This window comes from Balaenoptera borealis (assembly GCF_965194805.1).
Source record: "Balaenoptera borealis genome assembly, chromosome: 13".
In the NCBI taxonomy this organism is placed as follows: Eukaryota; Metazoa; Chordata; class Mammalia; order Artiodactyla; family Balaenopteridae; genus Balaenoptera; species Balaenoptera borealis.
Genome location: NC_138870.1, coordinates 86,112,964 through 86,138,151, shown reverse-complemented (window position 1 = coordinate 86,138,151; position 25,188 = coordinate 86,112,964). Strand labels below are relative to the sequence as shown.

The 25,188-nt window shown below is 40.0% G+C and overlaps 1 protein-coding gene across 12 annotated transcripts in view; it reads right to left on the bottom strand.

Annotated features, from left to right (window-relative positions):
* The window catches only part of MYBPC1 (myosin binding protein C1), a gene marked incomplete at its 3' end in the record, with an annotated part of 94,021 nt that overhangs the window by 3,579 nt on the left and 65,254 nt on the right, over window positions 1–25,188 (bottom strand). For 4 of the 12 annotated variants that reach the window (XM_082349606.1, XM_082349597.1, XM_082349603.1 and 1 more), the window contains 11 exons: window positions 24,656–24,760; window positions 23,705–23,893; window positions 22,326–22,460; window positions 19,270–19,323; window positions 18,169–18,336; window positions 14,769–14,857; window positions 11,466–11,661; window positions 8,601–8,740; window positions 5,152–5,311; window positions 4,132–4,268; window positions 2,292–2,478 (listed from right to left, as the gene is read on the bottom strand). In XM_082349606.1, coding sequence (XP_082205732.1) covers window positions 2,292–2,478; window positions 4,132–4,268; window positions 5,152–5,311; window positions 8,601–8,740; window positions 11,466–11,661; window positions 14,769–14,857; window positions 18,169–18,336; window positions 19,270–19,323; window positions 22,326–22,460; window positions 23,705–23,893; window positions 24,656–24,760 — 1,560 coding nt within the window. Of the gene's footprint in view, window positions 1–347; window positions 416–2,291; window positions 2,479–4,131; window positions 4,269–5,151; window positions 5,312–8,600; window positions 8,741–11,465; window positions 11,662–14,768; window positions 14,858–18,168; window positions 18,337–19,269; window positions 19,324–22,325; window positions 22,461–23,704; window positions 23,894–24,655; window positions 24,761–25,188 lie in introns of those variants that run through there. The other 8 variants (XM_082349604.1, XM_082349608.1, XM_082349599.1 and 5 more) reach the window with 4 other exon arrangements.

Here is a 25,188-nt window from a genome sequence, read left to right as displayed (position 1 = left end):
AAGGAAGAACATCTCTCTCTACACTTGAAAATATTAAAGAAATGCCAAATGATTCCCAAATTTTGGTAATATTATATCTAAAATGAGGTCATCTTCAAATGTGGCTTTCTGGCTTTATTTATGGAAACCTGTGGTACGGTCCTTAGTTTTCTGACAACACTTATTCCTATATTACCTAATATCCTTGAATAATTTTGCCTTCCTTGTTCATGGCATAACCACTGTATGCCATGAGCTGCTAAGAAATACAATTAAAAGCAAATGAGAAAGACAAGCTTTACATGCAAAGTGCGATTTCATGTAAGAGGAATGGAACGGAAAGAAGAAATATCCAGTGGGATATGAACTTATAAAACCTGTTGCTGCCCCGCCAGGAAGACTGGTTGTCCAGGGGAATTTACTCCTTGATATATCACTGCAGAATTAGAATATTTGCACCAGTATTTATTTATTCTCGGTTGACAGTCTTACCATTTTTTTTTTTCACAGCTTAACTTGATTCAAGTCACCTATTATCAGATAACAATCTGATGATAAATAATCTTGGCTTTACTTTTAGGACCAAAAGCTTTTACTAATATATCACAGTTGATACCTTATTATGAATTTATATACTAGAATACATTATTTATGTTATTAAATTCAATTACTATATAATTACTATAAAGAATATAGCATTTATATGCATAACATTATTCACTTATGGAGGACCCCAAATGTTGAACCATTTTGAAACCATCATTTTATATCATTAGCAACACTCAGTTATTTTCAAAGCATGCAGAAGTGGTATCGGGTTTTTGATTTTTGGGTTCTTGTTTTTTGGGTGTTGGAACATAAGTACCAACAATACCTTGGAACTAATAAGGAGTTTAGAAACCAGATGTGTTTGCAACTATGACCTTAATCTGCATTTAAAGCTAATAAGTAGGACTTCCCTGGCAGTGCAACGGTTAACACTCCACGCTTCCAATGCAGGGGCACGGGGTTCGTTCCCTGGTCGGGGAACTAGGATCCCACGTGCCGCGTGGCACAGCCGAAAAATTTAAAAAAACTAATAAATAGCTAAAAGAACAACATTTAAATTTGTATCCACTATCTCAATAGTAAAGTTTGAAATTTTCTAAGAATATTATATGCTTTACATTTAAGAGGAAAAAAATTTAAAAATTTTCTTTCTTTCAATTGTGAATCTACTATCCTGTATTATCTGAGGATGGACAAAAATCATAACAGAGAGACTACTGGTTTTTTAAAGTTACAGAAGGAAAAACTTTTTTCGAGAAGTTTCTCTACTATATTTACACTAGGTTTAGGACTTAAAAACTCTTTTGTTGTTGTTATTGTTTATATAAATACCCTAAGCATTTACTACGTTTTTCTAAAATAGATATTTATAAAGTTATATCTGACTTTTAGATTATAATTTCTTCATTATAGAGAGGTAGGAAAAGTAAAGACTTTGGTTATCACAAAATGGCAAAATAATGCAATAAGAATGAGAGAAAAGACATTAGGATCATGTCACTCCTTATCTCCTAACGGTGACTCTGACAGCTGTAAGAGTTTTCATCAGATCCCAAAGTAGGTATTGATTGTCAAGAAAAAAACTTCAGGATAAAAATTATACTCAATTAATATGAAAATTGATTAAGAGGACAATTACACTGAGACTTTTCTACCACATAAATCTTTATGTGTTTTCTTGGTTTACATTAGTTGCAACACTTCTGAAAACTAGTATAAATGAAATGCATACCTACAAATGGAAATTCTCTAGTGAGATTTTAAAAGGAACAGGTTATAATATGTGTATGCTGAATTCTACATGTGTAATATTAAGTACTAAATTAGCAAATTTATATATACATAGAAAGTTTCACAAAAATAGTAAACGAATTAAAAATAGTTAAATTCCTCAACTGCAGTTTCGTTAGATGAGTTTTTACATGAGGCTTCTATTTATCTAAGATGGACTACATCACCAAAGTAATACTGCTTTGACTTGATTCATTGTTACCATGCTGTGTATATACCACAATTCATTGAAATTAATAGTGCTTTAGTTAACAAGAATTGCAAGAGGTGAAAGTAAGTCAACTTAAAAAATCAAGTAGCCATCACAAATAAGAGTGAGTTCAGAATGTAAAAATGTCTTCTCTCCCCAAATCTTCTCCCCCCTTCCTCCCCTCCCCCAGAAAATGTTGACAAGTAATTTGGATTTGGCAGTAAGGACAATAATTAAATGATTTTCTTTCATTTCAGCCTACACAAGATCTGGGATGTCATACCTTTCACCTCTAGTTTGCAGTCAATCTCCACTGCCCCAAGGTCATTGACTGCTTTGCAGCTGTAGGTGCCTCCGTCATAGGGGCTGGGCTTTCGAATCTCCAGAGTACAGACCCCCTGGTTGCTGAACATCCTGTATCTTGGGTCATCCACAATAGCAACTTTGTTTTTCATCCAGGTAATTTTGGGCTGAAGATGGAAGCAAATTTGGTCAAAACATATCTGTACTTAGCCTAATAATAGACCATCAAAGCCAGTGACAGAATTTTAAAGCGTGGCTTAGAAAGAAAATACTACATCTAAGAAGAATCCACGTCAACTTGAGAACAGTTCCTCTCAAATTAAATTCTACTTAATGCTTGGCAAGAAAGCGAATGAGCAGTTCTGAAGAAGCCAGCCAGATTTGTTCAGAGGACAGCCCTGGGGCAATCTTCCCAAAGATTCAGTTACATTTAAATTTGATCTACAGGTCCATGAGGTTAACTCATCCTGGAGAGTGTATATTGCTCAGTGTTTTTCAAAGAATCCCTGTAAGGTGTCATCACCAGCCAATTTTCTCTACTTCCTTTCCCTGATATGCTTTTCTAATTCTTTATGGGCTGCTTATGCCTCCTCACCATTTAATCTCTCTTCTGACATCTGTTTTCATCACCTGGTGGCAATGGATGGATCTACTCCAAACAGATAATCCCAGATCAATCGCCCAGGAAGCCTACTCCATTCTGCTTGACTTCTGAACTACAGTCGATACCACTGACTTGCCATTTCTTTTTCATATTGTCTTCTTCTCCCTTCTGTAAATGCACACCCTCCACACTCTCTCCTCTACCTCTTATTGATTTTGTCTTGCTCAGACCCAAGAGACAGCACTTCTCAGTGTCCTTCACACCGTCCTCTTCCTCCTTCCGCCTTTCAAATGGGAGTATTTCCTGAGGCTCACACCTTGCTCCTTGACATTTTGCTTCACTACTCTCTTTTGTTTGATATTCCTTTCTGGAGCCTTGGCTCCAAGGGGTGGGATGTAGTGTCCCCATGCTTGGGTCACCCAAACCAAGAGTCACAGCCCTCGCCTTTCTCCCAAGCTCTGGCGATGCTCTCCTCACCTCCTGGTCATTCCCGCTTGAATGTACCAACATCACCTCCAATTAAACATGAATTCAGCATCTCCCTCCCACCCTCAGGCTGCCTTCTCCCTTTGACTTCTCTATTTCTGCTCATGGTATATGCAGGAAAAATATCACTGTCTGCAATTGTTCCAAATTCTAGGGCACTTTCTCTCAGTGCCACCCAGGGATAGATAGCTCTACGGGCAACATTCATTAATTTGCTGTTCTTTTCAAATGCCAGCAACATGAAACCTGAAATCCTTTCTAAATCTCTTCAGTCAGATGCGATCTCTCCCTTCCTGGTACTCTGTACCCTTATCACTGTACATTCGTATTCTGCCTTGCATTATAGTACAACTATTTGCTTTACACTATTACAGAAAGCTTGATAAATCAGTATCACCATCTAATTTTTCAGGTGACACAATATTACTTCCATCTCTTGATCTCTCAGTTCTTTTAAAAATAAGTGGTTTGGTTTTTCCTTAGAAAGTATCCCTTAGTTCGTAAAGAAATATAAATATTTTTTCTACATTTAAATAGTGTCCTTAATTAGCCACCAATACCACCACCCTGTATCCCCCCTCCCTATCCCATAAAAAGACACAAATAGCAGTTGGAAGGTCAGTTTATATTACTACTTATAATTATAACATAGCGAATATAAAAGAGGGAGTTTGGGATTAATTTTTAAATTTAATTAATATGATTAAAAAAAACCCCAAAAACATGGTACCTTAGGATTTCCTCTCACACTGCAGTTCAGGGTGGCATTGTAACCAGCTATGGCGTAGGTGTTGACCAATGGCTGAGTAAACATGGGTGCCTCTGTGAAATTGAAGTCTTCATACACTGGATTTTTGTAGATTTTACCTTAAAAACAAGCATTAGAGATATACAAATTGGCCTGAGGATATATTATTCTTAGCATACTTGACTCACGTTGAAAACTTCCCTGAGCTTAGAAAAACATGTGTGAAGGCCACAGGGCATTCATTCAGAAGGATACCAATGTACAGCCCATCACACACGGGAAAGAAAGCCAGAGGGGTCATCTGGAACTGACATAAATATTGGGAAGAATTCAGCGTCTGGGTGTTTTGCTCAACAATGTGCTTTAACGTGAAAGTAACGAGGAAGGGCTGGAAGGACACGGTTTATGAGGAAATGAAATGACAGGGGTGGAATCCAACTTCTCCTTTCATTGAAAAGCAGCTCTCATGTGTAGCATCCTTGAAGGTGTCCAAGAATAAAAGTAACCCAAGCTCTAAAAGTACATGGTGACTTTTTCCTACCTCTGTGATTTTAGCCATTGAGAGACCCACTACCCAGATGTTGCCATGAATGAAAGCTTGTACATTAAAAAATGCAATCATAAAATAATTTTCCTGAAAACATTTTACTTGGAAGATTAACATTTTGGTTGGACATTCTTACCATAATTTTATTTATTTATTTTTTATTTCTTACAACAGAAATTTATTCTTTCACAGTTCTTGAGGCCAGAAAGACAAAATCAAGGTGCTGGCAGGGCCACGCTGCGCCTGGAGATTGGAGCAGGGAATCTGTTCCTTGCCTCTTCCAGCTTCTGGCGGCTGCCAGCATTCCCTGGCCTGTGGCTGCATCTCCTTACCATAATTTTAAATGTGCGTTTATGATACTCTTATTCCCTTTCACCACATCTTTTTCTTTCTGTCTTCTCTGTCTCATCACTGAAAATCAAGGTTCCCAGATGTCCAGCCCGCTTCCAACTCACCATCCTTGGCAATCACGGCACTCTCTTTTGTCATTGTTGCATCCTCACTGAGGCCGCACATGTTTTCGGCAAAGACCCGGAAGTAATACTCGTTTCCGATAACCAGTTCAGTGATGGTAGCACTGGTTCGGTGATAATGCTCAATGACAGTGAACCACTCCTGAAAAAAAAAAAAATAATTTGAGGAAAATCACTTAAAAGTACACAGCTATTTCATCTGTTGATTAGAATAAATAACAGGGATGTTGCATTAACTAAGAGGGAAAAAAAGCACTAATTTTTATATTGAGGGTAACAGAAATGTATATTTAACTTGTTTAACGCTTTACAATTGATTTACACTTGACTACGTAATTTAATCTTCATTTACACATTAGATTCATTTACCCTAGATGTGGATGGAAGAAATTTTCATATATTGAGGTATGAAGAAGTCATTCTGGCTTATATGTGGTTTAACTTAAACTTCATGCTAACTAGAACAGCCTGTTTTGGGGTCTAATAAACATACATTGTACATCTGCTTTAACCATTTAAAGAAAAGCATGCACTGTCCAGAAGTGAAGAAGGTCTCTTTTGAAGACCCAGATAAACGCCTCCTTTCCTGGGACGTCAATGCTAGTACTCCTTCCGGGATAAAGCTCCCTTCCCAGGCACCAAGGTCATGATGACTTGCTGTGTATGTGCTGAACTGTCTCTTTTGGAAACCTTGAAGGAATGTATCCCTGTCATATCTGAGGTTCTTTGTTCAGACACGGTTGAAAACTCTGCTTCTGTGAGGCAGTTCCTCAGAGCCGTCTGAGAAGCTGTCTCCAGGGCTACAGTCCTCTCCTCTATTCTTATAGTAAATTGGTTATTGATTATTTCCATGGACAATGTCAACTACTATCTTTATATTTTCTTCATTACTGTGCAGTGTCTGTCATCTATCTATCTACCTACCTACCTGCCTGTCTATTTATCTTTTGTATAACGAAGTATAATTATAGAATTTTCATGCCAACTTATCTATTCTGAGGGAGAGATGATGCTAAATCACAACAATTAATATCACCCAATCAACTTGCCTAACTTTATTATCGTAGGTTCTTTCAATTCTTTGCTCAGATATTACTTCCTCTACTGTTTACCCTCTTACCACTCCACTTTGGTCATACTTTTTCACCTTAACGTTTTCTTCACAGCACTTGTTACCTTAAATATATGACATACTTACTATTTCACTTGCTTATCTGCTACCTCCCTCACTGGAATGGATACACAGTGATGGTAAAAATGGACTTTTCTTCTCACCCCTGTATTTCCAGTGCCTTATCACAGCACCTGGTATACAGTACGTAGCATGCATAAAATAAATGTTCATTGAATACAGGATTGAATGAATGAGCTAAAGCTATATTTTTCTTTTTTTTTTTTGACTTTTTCCTCACCATGTCAAGAAATATAGTGGTTTCAAAGTTTATCTTGCCACCAGTAGAAAACCACATTGTACTACATATGTTTAGTACCACTAATTGAGAAAATATATTTGCTGACAAAAAATTTCAGAAAGGAAAACGATTTTCCTTGCAACTTTTAGGGGCCATGATCATCTCTATATCTGGGATATTTTAAAGACACCAGACAATTGTAGTTATGCCCTCCTTTATTTCCCAAGCACGTTATGCAAACCTTTATTCCAACATTTATTATATTGTTTTATCATTTGGTTTTATGGCTTTCTGCTTGCTTATACTATGAGTGCTCCAAGAGCCGGAGCTGTCTTTTTGTTTTTGATCCACCAGCTAGAACAGTGCTCAACAAATAGTAAATGAGTGAATAAATGAATGTGTTGGCATACATCGTGAAGACAACGTTTATGGAAGGTATAAAGGACTACAGGAATTTAAGTGAAAAACAGCATCTGTAGCCACAGTGAGATAGTGGTGTGGCGACCTCCGGGGACGTACACTGGGCAGAGTGAGCGTCTTCTGGTCTGTAGGTCTGTCCCTGCTGAAATGCACCAGAAACACAAGGGGATGGGATTGGGGCTCCTCTCCTGTCAGCAGGCAGACCTCAGACACACGAAGCAGCAGGAAAGTCCTGGCTCAGCTGGACTTGACTAGATATCTGAGAAGACAAGTGTTGGCAATGTGGTGGGGGTGGAAGAATGGTGGGCACCTGGAGGCAGTGTGGTACCCCTGGATTCACTGCCAGTATCTGGACAAAGGTCCAAAGAAGAGTCCTCATTGCTAAGGAAATCCAAGGTGGTCAATACCTCCCCTGCAAAGTCATCCATTGATCTAGCTCTCAAGCTGTCCAGGTTTGGCTGAAACATGTTTCTTTAAATGCCAAGTCTTATTTTGTCATGTAACACCCACCCAGGGGTGGGGGGAAAGACATGCTAGAAATAGTTTATGGAAAGGCAAGGCTTGAAATCCATTCCGGTTACTTAGACTGCTCTTTCCAACCCTCTCCCCTTCTATTAATCCAATGTAACCTTATACCCTAAGTTCTTACTGAGATCTAGTAGTGTAAATGCCTGCAGACTTCCTATCAATATCACTTGGTATGATGTTTTACTCTTCCTATGAGAATGAATAGTGGCTCCAAGCCATTCTGTGTCCAAACATTCATTTATTCATTCATTGACTTACAGGTAGAGCAATGGTAGTTGTAGTGGATGGATTCTGATCCAGAAAGACCTCGACTTTAACATTTAAAATCTGCTGATCTCCAGCAAGTTATTTAGCCTTTTGAGCCTCTGTTTCCTCATCTATAAAACAATAGCTAATAATAATTCGTACTCCAACTGAGTTGCTTCTTGAATACTCTAAATGCTTTTCCTCCTCAGGACCTTTGCATATGCTGTTACCTTTAGAATCTTTCTTTTCTAACTGGAATTTTTTTTTTTTTTAAAGACATCAGTCCATGCTACCAATATTCATTTTACAAGGAGAAAGAAGTTGCATGGGTGCAGATCTGAGTCAGAATCCAGAGTGAGTAAATATTTGTTGAACGAATAACTTTATTGAATTCTACTGAGCATTCTGCCAGTTGCTTTATATTGTTTTGGCCGCACTGCGCGACATGTGGGATCTTAGTTCCCTGACCAGGGATCGAACCCACACCCCCCGCAGTGGAAGCATGGAGTCTTAACCAGTGGACCGCCAGGGAAGTCCCTGTTTTAGCCTCTTGATAAACAAGCGAGGTAAACATCAGTGTCCTTATTTTACAGATGAGGGAAATGGAGATCAAAGAGGTTAAGTGACTGTCCATGTGTATGTGGTTTTAAGTGGAAATGCAAGTCCAACTCTTAGTGGCTCCCAAGGCTTTACCCTTCCCACTGTGCCACATCACTTCTCCATGACCGTCATGAGCTCCTCACCAGAGAGGACCTCATGCTTCCCCCTTTACTTCTGATGAAATGTTATTTTGCTGCTGCTGAACCAGAGAAAGCCAGACCTTACCATGCTCTTCTTGTCGGCCTTCTGGATCGTGTACCCTGTAATGGCAGTATTTCCATCATCCTTTGGTGGTAACCATGATAGAGCAACATTCTCTCCCCAGACATCGTTGATCTTCACAACTTGGGGTGGACCCGGACGGTCTGTAGGATGAATTCATGGCATCACTGTGAGGTCACTTTCCCCCCAACCTAGACCTTGTTACAAGAGGATATTTAAAAATGTCCTTTTCTTCTTGTATTTCTACCCACGTTTCTTTTGCATTCTTCTTCTCCGGAGAAGTACAATGCACTCCTACTAATCTTATCTGGAAACCCTTGACTTTCATCTTCATGGAAAGAAAAGGATTTTGAAAAGAAAATGTAAATGAAACTTCAAACATCATTAACCATCCCTCCAGGGGCCGACTACTGGCAGTGAGTCACAGGCTACCCTGCTTAATGGGAAAGGTAAGCTGATGCTAGACTTGAAATCATAGAGCCTACCTGGGCTGTGTAGCGCCAGCTTTCGGTGAGAGCCCTGAAGCCCACAGTCTGTGAGAGAGGTCCTCTGCTGCACTCAAAAAGCACCTTTAATGGGAGTGAGGAAAACTTATTTCCTCTGCCATCTCTCCCTCCAAGATTCATTTGTATTTATCAGTGTTTCCATTTTATGGAAGTAGAATGCATTAATGAAGAAATCAAGTCTTTCTTCACTTTATTTTTCTGCACCATGAATTTCTGTGACCTCTGACCTTTCAGTAAATTGCAGTAACATTCAGAAAGGCCAAAAGTCAAGTAAACGAAAACTTGGGGGGAGGGATAAATTGGAAGGTTGGGACTGACATATAACACTACTATATATAAAATAGATAACTAATAAGAACCTACTGTGTAGCACAGGGAACTCTACCCAATACTCTGTAATGACCTATATGGGAATAGAATCTAAAAAGGAGTGGATATATGTATAGGTATTCACTTTGCTGTACAGCAGAAACTAACACAACACTGTAAATCAACTATACTTCAAGAAAAATTAATTAATAAAAAAGAAAACTAAATCTTCATTGGGAGGCCCCCCTCAAAAAAAAATCACGCATAGAGGTGCAAGGAAGGACAATAATCATACTACGTATCTGCATAGTACTTCTTAATTTTTTCAGGGAAATTTCACATCTGTTATCCTTTGCAGTGCAAGCAGTACCCTTTCTGCCCTGAAATATTTTTCAGGTATTAAAAGGCAACTATAATTATTTCTATTTGAAATGTCAGATTGAAAAGAATAAACATCAGAGTGCTTTCTGGTCATGTTTTTCTCTCTTTTAAGCAACATTTAACATGCAGTCTTCATGGGCTCCGGGGGTGGAGCCCTTTCTACGATTACCAACAACGAGTCTCTACAACCACAGCTTTCTATCTCTTGTCTTCACCAACTTGTCCTACAGACAGATGTCTTCTCCCAGTTCAACTTCCCACCTGCACCCCAGGTCTGCTTTGTCTTCAAAGTTCACGTTGGCTTTTCAAACACTTGCTCCCCAACAGTAAATGGCTAGATTTTTACAGTCATGGCAGAAACATAAATCTGGGACTAATAAAATAAGTAGGATACTAATAGTTACTATTTATTGAACACTTTGAGTGTGTGAGTGACGTGCCAGGGACTTGTAACTACCTGGTAAAGTAACTACATGGCAAAGTAGGAAAAATAAAAAAGTCCCTCCTCGTGTTTCAGAGGGCAAGGCTCTTCCAGACCCAACCACAAGGGCTTCCATTAAAATAGAGCCAGCGCAGAACACAGGAAGATCAGCTCGGTGCTTTGTGTCCACCTACAGGGGTGGGATAGGGAGGGTGGGAGGGAGACGCAAGAGGGAGGAGATTTGGGGATATATGTATATGTATAGCTGATTCACTTTGTTATAAAGCAGAAATAACACACCAGTGTAAAGCAACTATACTCCAATAAAGATGTTTAAAATAAATAAATTAAATAAAATAAAACGGAGCCAGGCCAGACCCAAGGGCACATATAACATCCTCAACACTCCTTTCAACTTAACAAAAATCAAGACAGTTTAGTCAGCACGAAAAGATTGCTTAGTTCAAAGGACATGACCTTTCACCTAAGGGAAGGCTTGCCACAGGAAGCTGCTCCTTTGGTTAGAGAACCTCTAGTTCTAGCACAAGTGCTAAACTGTAATCATAAAATTGATTGGAGACAAGGCTTCTCCTAACTCTGCTCTTAAGTTTATTTCTTGACATTGCAAAAATTATAGAACAGTTCAAGCGAGAAGGGTCTACTTGTAAGAGACACTCCCTCTATTGTCCTAACTGTGGAAACAAGTAAGAACTAACCTTGTTTGGACAGGTAAGTATCTAAGCCCTGCACGACCAACCACAATTCAGTCTTTAACTGTTTAACTCTGTTTAGGTATACCTTTCTTACATTTAATAAAAATTCTTCATTCTCCATTAACGTTACTATTAACAAATTTTAAATGTAGTAGGAAACATGTTAAACTATATCTAGAATCTATAATGTTTTCTTAATGCAAGAATTCAACATGGGAAATAGTTTTAGCATTGAAGCGTTGAGAAACAGTAAGAGAGAAGTGGATTGTAAAACAGCACTGATAGTTTTCACTAGAAAGTACATACATTAATTTTCTTTACTATATATGCCCTAAGTCTCCCATGATTAGTCCTTTTAGTCAGTGAAAAATTATTCTAAAATGCTAACCAATCTTCCTAATTTATCTATTTTTTTTTAATTCTAAAAAGAGGAATTTTCTGTAGAGCCAGCCTAACAGAAGAAATTCTGACTCTTGCCTTATTGACAAGGACAATTTGTCTCCATATAGAATGTTCTAGTTCCCTCCTCCAAACCTACCAACAACCTGGATATCGATGGATGCAGTTTCCACGTATTTTTCCACTTTGACCTGCAGATCATATTTCCCAGAATGGCTCCTCTCTGCTTTTCTGATAAATATGATTGTATCGGTCTCAGAGTTGCGAATGTTGATCTGATTCTTATCAATAGGTGCACCATCTTTCTTCCAAGTTAATTCTGGTCTTGGTTTTCCCTTAAAAGAAAAAAAAAAAGACAGAAAAAGTAGAGGCGGGAGAGGATCAGATTGTCTCCAGATTTTTTTTCAGCATTAAAAAAATGGGCAGTGGCTTACCCCATCCTAGGCAAGGTTGGAAAATGGTCTGGTGGTGGGCAGTTACAGCAGTAACGTAATATTCACTATTGCCCATCGATTGCATTCTGTATGCAAGGTACTATGTTAGGTACACGATATTTATAACTTCCCTTACTCTTCACATCAGGATAAGTATTATTATCCTCATTTTTTTTTTTTTTTGATAAAGGTATTAAATGACTTGCACAAGGCCTTGCAGCTAAGTGCTGGAACATGGTCTTCTAGCCAGGTCTCTTCAGCTCCAAAGCCTGCACATCACAGCCTAATGGTTCAGAACATGGGCCCTGGGACCCTAGAATCTGTATTTGGATCCTGACTCCACTACTTAATAGCTGTGTGACTTTGGGCAAGTTACTTAAACTCTCTGCCTCAGTTTCCCAATTTGTAAAATGGAATGAGAGTACCTTTCTTCAGGGTGGTTATCACAACTGAAGTTCTTAGAAAGCTTCTGCGCGCTGCAGAGGTGTTTCATTAATATCATCTACATGCTAATGATTATTATTGCTCCACTGTACTTTGTTGCTCATTTCAGACTTGTCTGTAATTCTCTCTCTGTTCTCTCTAGCAGCTGAAACTATTCTTTAAGAGCAGACTTTGAGTAATTATAATCTCATTCAAGGACATGAGTTTCAGTTTACATTACAAAGGAACTTCCTAGGATTCCTGAGCGCCCAGGCTCACCCCACAGACAGGAACCAAGCATTAATTCCGTTGGGTAACGCACAGCCTTCCCATGGGCTCCTAATGTGGCTTGTTGAAAGGTTCTGCTAAGGAATGTGAGAGACACACATCAAACCCCTCCCCATAGGGCTTGAAGAATGGTTGCAGGTGCTCAGATGTGCATATGGGAAGTAGAGAACAATATTGTTAAAGATGGGGAAAACAGGGCTTCCCTGGTGGCGCAGCGGTTGGGAGTCTGCCTGCCGATGCAGGGGACGCGGGTTCGAGCCCTGGTCTGGGAAGATCCCACATGCCGCGGAGCAACTAGGCCCGTGAGCCACAGTTGCTGAGCCTGCGCGTCTGGAGCTTGTGCTCCGCAGCAAGGGAGGCCGCAACGGTGAGAGGCCCGCGCACCGCGATGAAGAGTGGCCCCCGCTTGCCGCGGCTGGAGAGGGCCCTCGCACAGAAACGAAGACCCAACACAGCCAAAAATAAATATAAATAAATAAAAATTAAAAAAAAAAAAAAAAAAAGATGGGGAAAATAGTTCCAGGTCTCATTTCCTTAAGTGTACAATTTACTATTAACTACTGGGGAAAAAAATTGAGTTCTCTGATAACTTATGGAGTGAAAAAAGCACTGGATTCAGTATCTGGAGATATAGACTCTGTTCATGGCACTACCATTTATTTGCTGTGTGACTTTGGGCAAGTCACTTAACTTCTCTGAATGTCAGTTTCTTCCCTTCTCAAGGGGGGTAAGGAAATCTGCCATTCCTGCCTCACAAGGTGTTTCTGGGGTTCAAATGAGAAAAGGTTCGAGAACTCTAGAGGTTACATAAATATACAAACATGACATACCAGTCTCATCACCCCCTTCCTGGTAGCTGACCAGCCCCTGGGATGCCATACCTATGAGGTCCCTGTTCTCATGCTCTCTCCTCTCCCAGACCCAGGGACAGAGCTGAATACACTCCCCCACCCCCAACAAGATCCGGGAACTGGGATTAGCCCTAGCTGTTGACATGATGTGGAAACTAAAGGGCTGATTCAGCCCCAGTCCAGGGCTGGGGCTGGGGCTGGGTCCTGGGTGCCCGCCTTGTGCCAACTCCTGGTTTTTTTTTTAGGCTATGGGAGGACAGGAGTGGGAGGAACCTTGCCAAGCCATCGCCTTCCTCCTCTGCTGTGTTCACACTCACATCCTCCTTGACTTCCGTTCTGATTTCATGTGCTGTGTATGTAGAAGCTAACTGCCTCTTCTAAGGCTGGGCCCCAGGTGCAATGAGAATGGCCTGAACTGGCTGTCCCTTGAGGTTAGTTTTCATGGGAGCCTGTGTTTGAACCAGCTCTGCGTGTGTGTGTATGTGTGTGTGTGTGTGTGTATCCAAATGTTTGCAGAGACCTAAATTCTAGTTCTAAGGCCATGCTGTCTGACGTAACAGCCGCAAGCTCAATGTGGCCATTTAAACTAAAACAAATTAAAATTAAGGAAAATTAAAAATTCATTTCCCCAGTTGCCCTAGTTCCTAGCTGCACCTTTCAAGTCCTCAACAGCCACATTTGGCTGCTGGCTACCATATTGGACATTGCATATACGGAACATTCCTATCCTCACAGAAAGTTCTATTGAACAGCACTGTTTAGAGGCATAAAAGGAATCGAATGAGTAAGGAGGTAATGGTGCAGTGTGTGTGTGTGTGTGTGTGTGTGTGTGTGTATGTGTGTGTGTGAGAAAGAGAGAGAGAGAGAGAGAGAGACCAAAAGTGATTATCATATGCAAAGCCTGGTTAATCTTATAAACAACAGATTCTTTTGAGGGAGCGATGATTTAACAATGTTCGTTTATTTCAGTTAGGGGCATCAAAATTTCAAATTTCAGTTATCCCTCATTGGAATTTGGGTGATTTGAGTGTGGTTTGAGGTAATCATGGGAAGTAAGCACATGTTGTTTTCCTGAATGTTACACCAAGAACTTCACTTAAAAAGGAAGATCAGTTTTACAGATGGATAGAACCAGAAAGATCTTTAAGCATTTCTTGTTGCGGTGTCTCCTGGGTGTTTCCTCTCTGGCACCCTGTGGTCCCTGAGCTTCAGACAAGACTAGGTCTCATTTATCTCATGCAGAAGGAAAATCTATGACAGTTTTATAGATTTCTGTACTTGTAAAGCAGGAGGTTGTTTAATCACTCTCCAAATCTCCTCCATCCTTTCCTGCTCCTCCTCTGAGGAAATTCTGAATCATGAGTAACTTAAATGCTGAAGTCCCTCCCTCTACTCCTTAAACACCCCAGCATGGGAAAGAGAAAATGAGCGACCCTGAATTATTACCTGGAAAGGTATAACCAGATTGATGGCTTCTCCAACTCTGCGGATATAGGTTTGCTTTAGGTGCCTTGGGATGCGAATCTTTGGAGCCTCTGAATGAGAGTAGAAGAGTGTAATTTTGCAGTCAGTTTCATACACTGGAAGCAGCATTACATAAGCATACTTGTCATGATACTCACCAGGACTTCCCTACGCTCATGTCTCTGAAGTAAAACCTCAGTTGGGCTACTAACAGATTATATGTGGTAACTTTGGTTCCAAATGTTCCCTTCAGGGAGAGATGTTTTAACAGTTTGACTCAACAAGATTATTCCCTGACCTCCTTAATTTTACTACAACTTCCTATTTTTATTATAAGCCTAAAGCAACTTTCTAGAAAAACACTAAATTTTCTCTTAGGACCTTATATATTGTTTTCTTAGTTTCTAACAGTGAGTATATTCTCCAATGAACATTCCATAAAAGATCTGCAGTCACCACATTAGCTGGTAGGACTGCCCATTTTTTCTCACCAGAAAAGAATAATAAAAAATGCTTTAGCACCTAGCACTTGTTATTTATGTAATTATGTTAGAATTTGATGGTAACTTTCTCCCTTTATGACTAAGGTGAAGTATATAATAGGCAGCCCTAGCCCACTGTATATTAATGTTCAGTCATTAAACACCATGAAGATACTAGAACATGTGGATGTAAACCCATCAGAAGCAGAGAATCAAGGCTCATGGCTCACAGCGATGAGGTGGGTCATATCACTTGAGGGCTCTGTATGGAACAGATACTGGGATAAATGCTTTTCACGAAGGGACCAGTTTAAACCTCACAGCCACCTTATGACACAGGTACTGTTTTTACTTCAGGATAAAGAAGCTAAAGCAACAGGGGTTTAAGTCACCTGCCCCAAGGTGACACAGCCAGGATTAGACCTGGAATCAGCTTCTGGTGCCTATGCTCTGCTTAGACACATGGACTGCGGGGTCAGAGAGATCTGGGTTTGAGTTCCAGATCAGACAGTAGATCTGGTCTCAGCCTATTCCGTAAAACTGGTATGATAACAGCATCTAATTCACAGCATTGTAGTGAGGATTAAATAAGGTCATCCATATAAAGCGTTTAGCATAATGGCTGAGAATAGTAAGTGCTCAATAAACTTTAGGGGAAGAAGATGATGATGATGGTAGTGGTGGTGATTTCTGAATATTGGAGCTGGAAGAGAACTTGAGAGATCCTCTAACTCCCTAACTTTACATAGGAGGAAAAGGAGACTCAGCGAGGTTCTGTAGCACATTACACCATCATCATAATAAACGCTAACATATACCAAGGGCTTATTGTGTGGCCAGCATTCTTTAAGCAAATAACATGGATTAATTTATTCAACTCTCACAACCTCTTGATGTGGTAAGTACTATTATTGTATCCGTTTTGCAGATGAAGAAATTAAGGCACAGGAAGATCAAGTCCCTTGCCTGAGACCACATGGTTAATAAATGAAGGAAACAGGACTCAGCTTTCATAGTCTGTCTCCAGAATCTACTAAGAAAATGTGCATGCTTCATACTTTCTACCATCCATCCATCCATCCATCCATCCATCCATCCATCCATCCATCCATCCATCCTCTAACTTACTCCCAAAAGGTTTCAGGCAGTCACACCGTAAGTCTGTGGCTCAACGTGGTCCAGACCCAGATGTTCAGGCCCCTTCCCAGTATTCTTTGCCCTGGAGCACCGATTCTCAAATTTTTTGGTCTCAGAATCCCATTACACTCTTAAAAATCATCAAAGGCCCCGCAAAGCTTTTGTTTATGTGGACTGTATCTATCATATTTACCATACTAGAAATTAAAACCAATAAATTTTGAAATACTTATATATTTATTGCTTGAAAAATAATAACAACATAAATATCATTTAAATGAAAACAACCATATTTACATTAACAAAAATCTGTGATATGAGTGGCATTATTTTATATTTTGGCAAATCTCTTTAATCTCTGACTTAATAGAGGCTAGCTGGACTTTATTTGTTTCTGCCTCTAATCTGTTGCAATACACTGTTTTGGTTGAAGTACATGAAGAAAATTTGGCTTCACACAGACAGAAAGAATATTTTAATAAACTTTTCAGACAATTGTGGGTATTCCTCTTTGATTCTACACTAAAACACGAGTTGTAATTTCTTAAGGGTTAGCTGCAGGATGGAATCTGAAACCGTCTATGAACTTTTCATATCTGTTACATTAAAGCCCATTGGTCTGCCTTCCATTTTGAATGTATCTTACCCATGCATGATTTTTTTTAACTTGCACTGGTCATTTGGAAAATATTGCTTCAATGAATTATGCAGATTGTCCAAATGTTGAAATACTGCATTATTCAATGTCAAAAAATTACATTTGCTACTATCACCACCTACTTCATCAGAAAAGATTTTAAGTATTGGAAAGCTGCCAAGTCCATGATGGTGGATACCAGTTTTCCATAATTTTAATTTTTGCTTCAAAGATTAAAGTTTTTCATTGACAAGTTGACAATAAATACTGTAAGTTGTTTTCCTTCAAGTAACAGACTCACTCCGTTCATTTTCTAGAAAATGTCTGCCAAATACCCAAGTCTGACTAGCCAGAGTTTGTCACTCTGTCATTCTTTCGAGGAAGAATGGAGTTTCATGGAAAAGGTCACGAGTTTAGGCTCTAATTCAGTTGCACAAATGTTTTTCCTAGAGACAACCATCGTACTACGGTATTTAGCGTAAGAGTTTCACATATACTTTGCATTTCATTGTCATACAGAGTATAGGAAAAAAGTGTACTCAAGAACCAAGGTTTAAGAATATTAATGATCTGTATGTATCATCAAGAACACTCCAAGGCAAAACTGGCCCTTTAATTTTAATTGCGAGTGCATGGTGGTGAGGAAGAAAAGACCAGCCAGACAATTTGGTGGCACAGATTGGAGCTGTGCTAAGGCACCAGCAGTTCTACACACCATCACTTTTGTACCATCCGTGCAGAGGTCAAGCATTGAAAAGGGAAAACAATGTGTTCATATTATTATGAAAATGGTTTTGACCTCGCAGACTCATTTGAGCCATTTTGCTGCTGTATGGTTCGTCTGAAATGCTTCCCCCCCGCCGCTCCCCCCAACCCCTTGTGACTAGGCAGCCCAGCTGCCTATTGGCTCATGGAACCTGGTGTAGTTATCTGGTCCTCATACCAAGTTATAAACCGGGAGCTGACCCCCCACGCTGCCTATAAAGGGCAGTTTTGTTCATTTCTAACTCCCAGGAGATATTAATAAAATATCAAAGGAGTGACAACAAAATAGGAGGGTTTGAGAAAGAAAGAGGTTAAAAAAAATGTGAAATGGAGACAAAATTTTGAAAGCCTTGCCACCTACCTATGATTTCTTTCACAAGGATGGGCTGAGAGTAGTACTTGGGATCGCTGGCACCGGCGGCGTTCACAGCTTTCACGCGCACAAAGATCCTTGCATCCGTTGGCAGACCTGTGATGGTGAACTTGGTCTTCTCGATCAGCTCTGTGTTTGCAACTATCCAGCTGTCAGCTAAAATCCATTAGGAAAAAAAAAAGCAAAACCAAAAGACAAGAAGGAAGAATGGTGGTTAGTGAAAGAAATCATCCTGTTAAACAGTCAACTCCAAATTAGTATTTTACTCAAAATTAAATCATTTGGAGGGACTGTGACTTTGGCCTAGACTCAGACTACATGGCTGGGTGTTTTTCATATTTAAATGAAAAATGGCCTAGAATGGCTAATGTAAATAGCAGGAAGAATGATAATCAGATTCTACCATCTTTGAAAAACCTCTTATTCAGGATACTAGGGTATCCTGAACAATGGTAACTGTCCCAGGAATTTTGTAGTAGTTTATCCCAATTTGGTTTTACAAGGTACATTTTTACAACTGATGTAACCATGATGATGTTTAACCATCTATACACATTAAAGTTCAGAAAAAGAGGAAAATACTATTCTTATGAATGAGAGACACCAACCTTTACAGTCATATGATCTCTCCATTTTATCCTGGCTGGTTTATTATTATAAGACATTAATATGGGCAGGGGAAATCTGATCATGCTCCCAATGATGAAGAAAAGATGCTTATATCCACGGCAAAAGGAACCACAACTCAGGAGCCAAGACCTCATAAGGAATTGGCACGATCTTTTACCGCAATCGAAAGTTCTGATTTTTAAAATGCTTTTGGTGGCTTTGTCTACAACAGCAAGAAAATTTTAAGCCAGCATCCAGGTTTTACAAATATTTCAGATTCTAAAAGTTTGTATGCATTATTATGCCCACGGGGGGAAAAAAAGAAGCTTGGATCCCACATTGTAAATTCACCGCCCGCCCTCCCCCTCCATCTCTAAGGGCTTTTTTGTGTGTGGGTGTACTTCAGGCTGGGGCATGGAACATTCCCAGAAACTTTATCATACAGTAAGAAAGTCTGAGAGCTTTCAGAGAATACTTTACCTGGTAGATCATATGCAGCCTCCCCATTTTCACCAGACTGTTTTGCTGATGTACCTTTGAGAATCCATCATTAAAATTAATTAAACACACCCACTTTCACAACAGAAGAATATCGTACCAGTAGTCAGCATTCTCTGTTAGTAAAGTATGCAACGTATGCAAAGATATTTGTCTTCAGAACAGTGAGAAGAGACCAAACACATTAGAGGAGGGGGTAATTCCTCAGGAGGGGCACAGCCTGCCCTGTTCAGACCGTGGGCTTTTTTTGTCCTGAGGCACCTGCCACAGAGAAGAGGAGGAGAAAGGAGGCTGGGGCACCTCCAACTGTGGGAGCAAGAGGTAGAGAACAACAAAGCAAGACCCTGAAGACAAAGGCGGAGCAGTTCCTGGACTCCACAGGGGAGCAATGCCCAGTGGAACAGTCTACCCTTGCTCCTGTCCCTGCTACTTCAGCCTGGGAGGGTCCTGTGGGTCCCCAGGGAACACAGTTCTCCCACTATGGGGCTCACACATCAGAGTCTGGGAGTGAGGGCACTTGAGATACGGCCAGCCCTGTCTTACCAGGAAATGAAAATGCTCTCCGTGGAAGTGGAAACTGCCCCAGCAGCCCAGGAGGCAGCCCCTGGTTGCCATGACAACAAGCTCTTGGTCTGGCAAACTGAGCTGCATTCCACATGGGTGGAGGGAATGGAGCAGGGGGATGGGGACTAGACTGGCCCCTCTTGGAACCTTCTCCTCTCTCTTATTTCAACCCTTCTAGGAGTATCAGGTTGAAGGAGCAGCAAGCGAGAGGCATGTGGATGATACACATTACTTAGGCCTTGGAAAAAGAGCTACATCTTGAAGCCAATGGTTTGTTTGGGAGCTACTGTGTTGATGTTTTCATAATCAAGAGACGATTGATGAGAACGTGAAATAGGAGACTGAGAAAACATGCATGAAAGAGTGAAAAACTAGGGAAGAAGAAAATTTCAAGAGAAAACAGGATGAAACAAGATCAGAGGGAAACGAAAACATCTCTTCGCATTTGAACTACTTGAGGGAAAGAGAGAAAGAAAACGGTGTCCAGGGGAAGGGAAAGGAAAGTGAAAGTTATTTAATACATGAGGAGAATTTTTAAGGAAGAAAAGAAAGAACCAGGGTGATGAAGAGTAAAATGGTGCAGGCATTAAACAATAAAATAAACACCAAGAGAAAGACAGAGTCCAAACCAACACACGATCTTATAAAAGAAAGAATTCTCTTACAGAATAAAACCTGCCATATCTAAAAGCATTAAACACTACAGAAAATTAGTCTGGAGGACAACAGCCATTAAAAGAGAATGAAGAATAGGGCAGCCACATAAAGGAAGTAAGAAAAGACTGCAAGAAGAAAGATATACACGTTATAAAAGAACTTCCATAGAAAGCTAATTCCAAAACGTTATGTGGCAAAAATATATACATAATAATGACTGCGTACATATATATATGTATATGCGGGTATACATATATATCTACATAGACCACACACAGAATTATGCAAAATACACTTCGTTGTATTTTATCTAAGGTGGGTAACATCAAAATGACAGCCATCTATCATTTTGCTGTATCTTCTTACTTTTTAAACCTATCAGAAAGAAAAGAGTAAACAATTTGCTCTGTTTCATACATACACAAAAGGTTTGTATTCAGCAGCCCCACCACACAGAAGATTGGGAGGTTCTGCTAGCTGGGTGGTATAAATAACAGAGAGGAGGGCTTGGGAGTTTTTCAAATTGGGGGAGGGGAATGGAATGGGAATAAACCATACTCCAAAGCACTCAAGATTATAATGTCTCCACAGGTTTTGGTTAGTGGCTTTCTAAGCCCTGGAAAAATCAACAATAGTGTTCTGTGAGTGAGTGCATGTGAACGGAACTGAGTGTTAACAAGATGCTTTATTCCCCCTTTCTCTCTACTCTCCCGACCAACACTGGTTATTTCCATGCGTGCCCCCATCCAGAAGCCTGGGGCTTCTTTTTCAGCAGTTTTCTCTTCAAAGTTAGAAATTTCTTCTCCATAGAGGTTTTCCTTCTGGGGAGGTGTTCACACTCCTGGTTTCCCAAATGTGCTCTGGAGTCTCTCTTTCCTTCACGTAAGATCCACGTTAAAGTTTGGGGTCCAAAGAGTTTTCTTAGAGTTAGAGGCCAAGTCTGGCCTCTCATTTGTGGAGATAGGAACAAACTTCCCTGGTGGATTGTTTCCCTACCATGACCTAGAATGCAGCCCGAGTCCAGAGCTGGGGCAATTTTATTCACCCATCTCCAAATCATGACAAGTATGAAATCAAAAACACAAGAGGCTTTTAGTGAATTTCACATCTTTTTTTGGTTTTAGGTACACTCTGGCCTATATTTTCTTGTGTCATTTTCTCTTTTTCTATTATTTCTATCAACAAGGGTTTTTTTGCCTGTTTCTCTTCCCCTCCTAAATTTAAGCCATTAAATTTTTATGCACTCATATCCTGAGACAAGTTACTGCCATAATGTTGAATCTATTTCTTACACCCTCTGGGATTTAATGCTGATTCTTTTAAACACTGAAAGTTGTCCTTAATTATTCTTTTTTTTCCCTTTAAGAAGGCAGAATTGATCACCAGATAGTCAAGTATATAATCTCTCTTTATTACCCAGAAATAGGCAGCTCTGTTGATAGCTGACCTCTGCTCAGTATAGAGTTTAGAATTTCCAACTTGCTTTATCCTACCTAGAATTTTATTTTGCTTTGGTACATTTTAATTCCACCAATTCAAGAAGTGGGAGTCCCTGAAGTTTGGTCAGAATCTCTCCTCCTATGTCCTAGATCGCTCGTGTTGTCGGATCTGGGAGCCTACCTGGGATATTTTTGAGATCTCAGTTTGTTAGTCAAGTAACAAAGAAGGGCTAAATTCTCATCCATCATAGAAGGATGACCTTTGGCTTGTTGTCATTTTCAGGAGGAAGGAGATGAGTTCCCAAGAAAGAGAAACAAAAGGGGGGCATATGTCACCTATTGATGAGGGTATTCGTTTGAACTACTAGTTGTACTTACTTCCTTCAAAGCAATACTCTAGCACATAGCCATCTAAACCTGCTGCACCAATGTGGTCGGGGGGCCGCCACTTCATTGTGACAGTGGTGTCAGTTACAGAGTCAACAGCCAGAAGAGTAGGTGGGCTGGTTACAGCTTCAGAGATAAAAGAGACAGAAAAAGAAGAAATTATTCACTACAGAATTATGGCACAGGAACTGTGATAAAATGAACTAGGATACAAATAAAAATATACACAGGGACTTCCCTGGTGGCACAGTGATTAAGAATCCGCCTGCCAATGAAGGGGACACGGGTTCGAGCCCTGGTCCGGGAAGATCCCACATGCCGCGGAGCAACTAAGCCCATGAGCCACAACTACTGAGCCTGCGCTCTAGAGCCCGCGAGCCACAACTACTGAAGCCCTTGTGCCACAACTACTGAAGCCTGCACGCCTAGAGCCTGTGCTCTGCAACAAGAGAAGCCACCACAATGAGAAGCCCACGCACTGCAACGAAGAGTAGCCCCTGCTCGCCGCAACTAGAGAAAGCCCATGCGCAGCAACGAAGACTCAACACAGCTAAAAATAAGTAAGTAAGTAAGTAAATAAATAAATAATAAAAAATATACACAGAAGCCCCCCACGTGTTAATAAAATTCAACGAGACTCCTCGAGCATATGCTGTGTTTACGGCAAAGATCTGCCAGATGTGAAAATTTTTTTATCAACGCTGTCACACTTTCCCTCCATTTGGGAGGTTGACATGGGAGTCTGGGAGGCCCAGGAAGTTGAAAAAGTCAAAGTTTGAGATCTAATGATCTAGAGTAAATTTCCCATAACTTTCTAATTTTAAAGTGCAAACTCTTGTACTAAATATTTCTACTGAAAAATCTACTCACTATCAGAAAATAGTGGAGACGTCTTGTCTTCTCTTTCTTTGCCTTTACTGAACTGACTTTTTTGGTTCAATAGATAACATTTAAAGTGTGACTATAAAGCAAAGAGACTAGCTTTCAAGTGTGCTTGGTTGACTTGATGTCAATTTGTTTTAGTTATAGTGTTTACACCAGGGTGCTGGGTTATACTTTCAGAAGGACAAATGGGGGTAGTCTTGTGTCAATGGGCCCAGCTACATGTTTCCAGTGGGGAGGGGCAAACAGAGCCACCCACAGCTGTCCTTGGAATTCTGGTAATAAATTCCAGGGCCTACATTATGAAGGCATTCAACTCTATTGTGTTGTTTGTAATTTCTTAGAAAATTGCCCCTAACCACCTCTAGTCTCCTACTCCTGTATCACTCTAAGAAGCTTCCAGGTCTGCTCCAGTTAGAGGTCAGTAGGAAGCAGTCACAATCTGGGGCAACGATTTTCATGACAAAGACACACCTCTCTTGACTCACCCAATGGAACAAAAGGTTTGGAGGGCATACTGGGCTTGGAGAGGCCAACGGCATTGACGGCAAAGATGCGGACCTCGTAGGCCACACCTTCAATCATCTTCTTGGGCTCAAAGGTTGTTTCTTTGCAGAGATCAAAATTCAGCCTCATCCACCTGGAGCTTTGCTTCTTTTTCCTCTCAATGAAGTAACCTGAAGGGGACACAAAATGGAAACTGATGTTTTTTCCTTGGTCTCCAAAATTAAACTTTGTCAGATATTATAATGTTCAAAAATTTCCCATATTCTCAGCACTCTAAGTGAAATAGTCATATATGTATTTTTAACCCATCTTATTCCATTGGTTTTTTGAGAGAGATTATAAAGAATACAAATATTAACATCATGGGATATAGATAAAAATAACAAGAGTAGAAAAAATTAAAATTGTATTAGGAAGAGAAGAGAAAAAAATAAACCACAGATATGTAGGCCATAGAAACCTACATAGTCACTCTATTTGAGCAACAGATGTGGCTTTGAGTCTCAGCAATGTAAGAAGGGGGAAATAACCAGTTTTGTGAGTTTCATTATTAGCAAGTAGAAGAAAGTTCCTGTTCCACAGGGGAAGCAAATTCTTCTAAGTATTTAACTCTAGAAGAAATTGCCTCATAGACATAATTCTATGGATCTAGGCATTTACTGACCAGAATAAAGTTAGACTTACAGTTGTTTCAAAATTAGATATTGAACAGAAATGTCAAACAAAAAAAGAGGACAGGCAATCAGATGATATTCATCAGAGCTATTTAAATCTCAAGTACTTATAAAGCATCCCCCAATATATTTCAGTGTGAATGGATATTTAAAAGTTTTCTTCTAAATGCAGTATTTTAAAATGTACTTTGTACTAATATGCATAAAGGGGACACCAACTCCACTGGCAGTTCCACAGATGGACCAACATGCAGTTACCTAAGAGTGGGGACCCTCCATCATAGAGAGGAGGCTCCCAGTTCATGATGCACCAATCATCTCCCACATGTGTCACACTCGGTGCCACTGGAGGATCAGGGACGTCTGTAGCAAACAAAAAATAGAATAGAATAAAAAAAAAATAAAATTGAGGGAGTGAGAGCACAAAGAAGAATGTTCATTGGAAAGTATGTTTTTGGATGATAATCATAGAAGCAAGGTTATTTCGTATTATTTTTCCATGTTTACTGAAATGCACGGGTAACTAATTTGGGTACAAGGTCATGCTCCATATGGAATCAGGGAAGATGAGCCCAATACAAATAAAATCATGATGTCTCCAAATCCTTTAAACTACTGTCACATTACAGAGCCGTATGAAACCCAAGACTCTTGGTATTTACATTGAAAATGGCGACGAAGAAATTACTGCCTAAATGTTGGACGTGATTTTGTTTTTTTGTCTTTTAACCACAGAAGTGAACTTGCAGCAGAACTGAATCAAGGACTAATTACTGCACATTTTACATCAG